At 46.1% G+C, this 6,000-nt stretch overlaps 1 protein-coding gene across 1 annotated transcript; it reads left to right on the top strand.

Annotated features, from left to right (window-relative positions):
- The first annotated feature begins 926 nt into the window (after positions 1–926).
- LOC144715141 (uncharacterized) lies at positions 927–2,071 on the top strand. The gene has a single exon (XM_078590035.1). It carries the CDS (start codon positions 1,135–1,137, stop codon positions 1,963–1,965), a length of 831 nt encoding a protein of 276 aa, XP_078446161.1. The 5' UTR covers positions 927–1,134; the 3' UTR covers positions 1,966–2,071.
- The last annotated feature ends 3,929 nt before the right edge of the window (positions 2,072–6,000 follow it).

Below are 6,000 nucleotides of genomic sequence, written 5' to 3'. Positions count from 1 at the left end.
TCTCTTTCGTTCTCTCCCTCTCTCGTTCTCTCTTTCTCTCTCTCTCTCTATCTCTCTCTTCTCTCTCTCTCTCTCTCTCTCTCTCTCCCGATCTCTCTCTCTCTCTCTCGCACTCTCTCCTGATCTCTCTCTCTCGCACTCTCTCTCCCGATCTCTCTCTCTCGCACTCTCTCTCCCGATCCTCTCTCTCTCTCGCACTCTCTCCCGCTCTCTCTCTCTCGCACTCTCTCTCCCTCTCTCTCTCTCTCTCTCTCTCTCTCTCTCCCGCGCTCTCTCTCTCCCTCTCTCTCTCTCCCTCCCCCGCTCTCCCTCTCTCTCTCTCTCTCTCTCTCGCCCTCTCTCTCTCTCTCTCTCTCTCTCTCTCTCTCTCTCTCTCTCTCTCTCTCTCTCTCTCTCGCACTCTCTCTCTCCCGGACGTGCCGTTATTTGAATAAAAATACATAACCTATAAAAACGAAAAAAATTTCCGTCACGGTGATGGTGACGTCATCACCGTGACGGTGACGTGACGGTGACAAGGGTCTGCGGACGAGTGACGGTTCGGTAACGATTTTCCTGAAAATCCTTGGACGAGTGACGTGACGGTGACGTGACGACCAGTTCATCACGTCACCGTCCGTCACGATTCGTCACCGTCCCGTCACGTCCGGGGCGTCACGTCCCGGACGTGCCGTTCCCTAACTGTGACAATGTGGTATTGTGAGACCCAACTGTGACAAATTTCCTCAAAACCAGGGTCTGTCTAACGGGACGGGACACGCGATGAAGTATATTGGTCACAGTTACATCCTCCGTCCCGTGAAGTCCTGCGCCGTCCCCCACTCTCAAACTCCATATTTCCCTGCATAATTTTAATTTTCAAAATTATAATTCGATGTAAACACAACTAATAACCAAAAGATCCAGCCCCAAGGAAACGAGTTCGATTAAGACAGAGATTAAGTCGCTGACGGCGGCGGGCGGCGCCGCAGCCGGGGGGGGGGGGGGCGCGGTCAACGCGCGCCGCCCTAAACTGGCGGTGGGTTGGCGTGCTCCGCCCTCCGCGGCGGTGCCCACATCCCACGATATCAATCCCCCACCCCACGCCCTTCTTTCTCTCTGTCCCTCTTCCCCCGTAGCGCTTCCCTCACCGCCATGGCCGTCGCGACCTCTCCCTCCTCCTTCTCCTCCTCCGACCAGGACCCCGACCTCGCCGCCGGCGCGCCGCCGCCGGCCGCGGCGGCGCAGGCGGCGGCGGCGGCGCAGGCGGCGGCGGCGGCGGGTGAAGGGGAGGCCTCCGTTGGGATCGCGCTGCGGCGGCGGCTGCCCCCGCCGTGCTGGACGCAGGCGGAGACGTCGGCGCTGATCGGGGCGTACGGGGCCAAGTGGCGCGCCCTGCGCCGCGGCAATCTGCGGGCGGCGCACTGGGACGAGGTGGCGGCGGAGGTGGCGGCGCGCTGCCGCGGGCTCTACGCCGGCGGCGGGCCGACGTCGCCGCGGGCGAAGACGGCGGTGCAGTGCCGGCACAAGATGGAGAAGCTGCGCAAGCGCTACCGGTCCGAGCGGGCCCGGCCGCACCGCGCCGCCTGGGTCCACTTCTCCGAGATGCACGCCATGGAGGCCGCCTCGCCCCCCTCGGCGGCGGCGGCGGCGGCGGCGGTGACGGTGGCGGTGGCGCCGCCGCCGGCCTCCGTGGAGGAGGAAGACGAGGAGGAGAGCGAAGAGGAGGAGGAGGAGGAGTTGGGGCGGGGGGGGAAGAGGGAGGAGGTGGCGGCGGCGGTGAGGAGGCTGGGCGAGGGGATCGTGCGGGCGGAGGAGATGAAGATGGAGATGGCGCGGGAGATGGAGCGGGCGAGGATGGAGATGGAGATGAAGCGCACCGAGATGCTCCTCGACGCCCAGCGCTGGCTCGTCGACGTCTTCCTCGACGGCCTCCTCCGAGACCAACCCAACAAGAAGAAGAAGAAGAAGACGGCCTTGGGCTGAGCTCCGCCTTCCCTCGCTCTTTTCTTTCTTCTTCTGATGATGATGATCATGATCGTGATGATGATTTTGGTTTTCATTCGAAAGAAAAGAAGGTTTTTTTCTTTTCTCTTGCCTCTTCGAAGATTCTGCGGGTGTTCTTCGCCTTGCCGCTGCAGAAGGTTTTTGCTTCCACAGAAGAGAAGACGACGGCCGGTTGAGGACGCCTGTTCTCTCTTTGCTCGGCATTGATCCATGATAAGATGTAATGATTCGATCTGCTGGATACCTCTTCTTTCGTTTCGGTGGTGAGCATTGTTCATGTTCTGTCTCTGTTTTTTGTATCTGGTTTTCTCGGGATTGATCAATCATTTATATCTGTTTTAAGAATTTTTGTTTCGTACGTACTGTTTAAGATTTATGTTATACGTCTATGTACTTGAGTATTTGTTCTTCTCAAGCGAAATCAATGATGATCGTTCTGAATTGTCCTGTTTAGGAAATATTCATGTTCTGTCGAATATCTTGTTCTTTTACCCACAGTGGCTTCGTCGATTTTCATTCATTTTTGTAGAATCTGTGGATGTTCTTCCTTTGTGCTGCTGATGTGGTAGATGGCGCTTCTTGTGTTTTTGGTGTTAAAGATTATTCATTTTATAATTCTAATTTCGTGGGTATTCGTTTTTGTCAAGATGAATCAACGATGATTTAACAGAGGAGGTATATTGTCTAGTTTTTTTCATGGATGGGCATTATTTTCGCAGATAATAGGTGGCACTTCTCCAGGAGAAGTTCTCCTTGCATTATTGGCACTGAATATTCATGGTCTGTCTCTAGTTCCTCACATTCTCAATATGTAACAAATCAGAAAAAAGTGACTCGATGAAGATAATCAGCGATTCTGGGACCATCCTGGATTTGGACCAAGGACGTCAAACGTGAACGAATCATTTGACCTATGATGCAAACAATTGGAAAAGAATTTGTTTAATTTATTAAGAAATAACACTATGAAGTGAACATACCAAGGTATGAAGGGAAGTTTTAATGGAGATGAAAGTAAGTAAACTGCGCAAAAGCAAGAGAATTAAGTCTCTTTGTACTATAAGGGCAGTCCTTGCTACAATAAACATATGTGATCACCGTCATAGTCAACACCACAATTAATGATGAGTCAACAACAATAAGGTCGTGAATCTTTGGTCAACTCTCTCTCTCCCAACCATGATATTCTGATGTGGTCAATAGCCAACATTAACATCCAACTCAATGTTGAAATCTTTAGTCAGAATCAAACCAACTGCCAATGTCAGTCAGTACCAAGGTCTTTTTCTTTAATCAATCCCACAGTCAGCCCTCAGTTTGCATGTGCCATCTTCCAATGATCTACTACGTGGTCGCCACACAAGTCTTCCATCTCTCATATGGGCCTCCTGATTTGCACTTATTTTATGGTCTTATAGAGCTTTCGATTATCTTCCAAACCTTCTTTCGAGTTGTGTGGCTCCTCTTTGATCTCACAGGTCTCTATCGTGACATATGGATTTCCACCCTTGTTTTCCTTTTCTCACTCCTATCCTCTTGGAGCTTCCTCTCTCTTTAGCGGGTCCTCGTGCATCTCTACCAGGCTCCTGAATGGGCTCTCCACTAATCAGCTTTGTAGGAAACATACCTTGGGCAAGCACAATTGCAAATAAATCCTGCCTCACCATAACTGACTTGGAACACCTCATTGGATCACAGTCTTGAGCATAAATTTGTCCCCATCTTGGAGTTTCTGATGTCACATTCTAGATATATATGCTGCCACAAAGTCAACCCAAAACCTTGAGATGTGGATGGCCAATGGTTGAATCAGCCACCTTGACATGTGCACAAACAAGGCCTTTAATGAAGCTGCTCTTTGTGAGGGGCGCCACCGTACGACACATTTAAATTCACCACCAGACCTTTAGCTTGGCATCTTCATGGTGACCCCTAGGTGTCTTTGCTTCCCCCATACTTAAACTACATTGAACCCAGTGCCTTGACGTTTGTAGCACTGTTTCATCATGAACCCCAATATTCATTGAATAATTCAAATACAAATATGTATGCTGTGAACAGCTGACATCTTAAGGGTTGAATCTCCTTAGCTACTAAATAGTGAGAAAACTTACATGATATCACATTGGATTTTTTGTGAGGCTCTACAGTATGTCACACTAGCCTTAGACAACTCCCTTTGGCAGAGACATGCTTTTGTTATGTATAATTTATTGATGGTCTGGTGAATGCTTGAGTTTTTGTGGTCCACCAATGCATAAACACTTCATAAAAATGCTTTTTTATGTATAATTGAATGCAATGCACATGTATAACTTAGTGTGTTTGCACATTTCCTCTAATACTTTGTAGGTCTGCCTTCTATGGTGAGCTCTTTGGGGAACTTGGTCAATTATATCAGATATGGGTACACTCTTGCTTGTTGTGCTTGATGGAAATATTAGTGGCTGGTAAGCTACTCACACATTTTGTATGATGTTCATTAATACAATATATTCATTTAGTGCATGTGTGATGCTTATAATGATGTCCATGAATACATGATCTGACCTAGTGAATTATGATGCAGTCATAATACTGAGATGACTAGTCTTAAAGCATATGTTCTATATACTTATATTCAAAGGATAGTCTAAACAAAAATCAAAGTATCCGTATGGAATATTGCTATCTGATCTCATTCATATGATGAGTATGGCTGGTCATATAAATATTAGTGTGGAGCCACCAAGGATAGTCAGTGGTTATTATTTGGGAGAAAGAGTTCAATGAATGGATTAGTGCAAATCCCTGATAGTATTATACCAAAATGTCAATCATGTTGATTCATGTCACTCTTTTGTATGCAGCCCTTAGAATTAAGACACCAAAGACATCTTGTGGACAAATATTTTTACTTGGACTATAACTTATTAGTTTCTAATGGAATTAATAAAAAACATAGTTTGGGTTCAATAAGAAGTTCATGAAGACAATTGATAGGCCAAGATGGGAGCATCTACTCTCGGTAGAAGAAGAGATAGCTCAAGGAAGACTTTGCAATGAAGTCCTTTGTCAAGTTAGTGGAATACTAGAGAAGAGTGCTCTAATGATTTATGAATGCATCATTACTAACTCAGATGACTAGTTAGGATTTGACAGTTGACCATAGTCAAGCAGATGAGGGACTTTACATACATGGTAATCGATGACAAACATGTATTATACGTGAGTCAATACAACTCCTATTTGTCTTCTAGAGAAAGAGGTGTAGTTTGGCACCCCAAGAGCTTGAGACTTATCCTATCAATTAGATTAAATTGATCCATCATTAATAAATTTGTATGACGATAAATTTAATTAACTTTGAAGGCTGATAAATGTTATTTCACCATTGGAGTCATTCACTAATCTAATACATGGGCTAAGAGGGTCACACGGTAATGGTCTTTTGAGTGTCAAAAGATATGATTGAAGTTAGGGGGTTTTATGAAAATCATGGTTCCAATTAAATTATCTAAAAAATCATAGATGTGATATGTCCCGAGGTGATTTGATTAATTTTAGGTCGATGCAAGAATCTCTTGTGCTTCATCCAGATCAAGGTCATATAACCCAATAGTGAGTTGGAGGGATCCCTTGATCATGGTTCTCTAGTGAGGTATCTGCTTTGTTGGCACACCATGCATGTGCCAGCCACTCACATCCACATCAACATTGTGTTGAGCAGATGGTGGGTGTGCACAGTAGATCTTTCATTTGTGGATGCTATTTATTATGTGTTGTAGATGTGCTATACTATTACACGTGTTTATTCAAGTTGATGTTTCATGATCTTCTATGTTCTTTCATGATTGCCATTACCTTTTTTGGCTTATGAAATGAATGGAAAAGTTATGAATTTTGATTTTCCATTTTTAAGTTATGAAATGAATGGTAAAGGTATAATTATGCCAATCACCATGTCTTAGTTACTAAAACTCCCTGAACTTAAAAGTATATCCATCAACGTCTAAAAATCATGTATGTGACCCT

The sequence above is a fragment of the Wolffia australiana genome, chromosome 18 (assembly GCF_029677425.1).
Source record: "Wolffia australiana isolate 7733 chromosome 18, ASM2967742v1".
Lineage (NCBI taxonomy): Eukaryota > Viridiplantae > Streptophyta > Magnoliopsida > Alismatales > Araceae > Wolffia > Wolffia australiana.
This window is presented reverse-complemented; position numbering and strand designations above follow the sequence as displayed.

Coding starts and splice junctions, on each gene's coding strand:
- LOC144715141 (XM_078590035.1), top strand. CDS start 1,135: ATGGCCGTCGCGACCTCTCCCTCCTCCTTCTCCTCCTCCGACCAGGAC.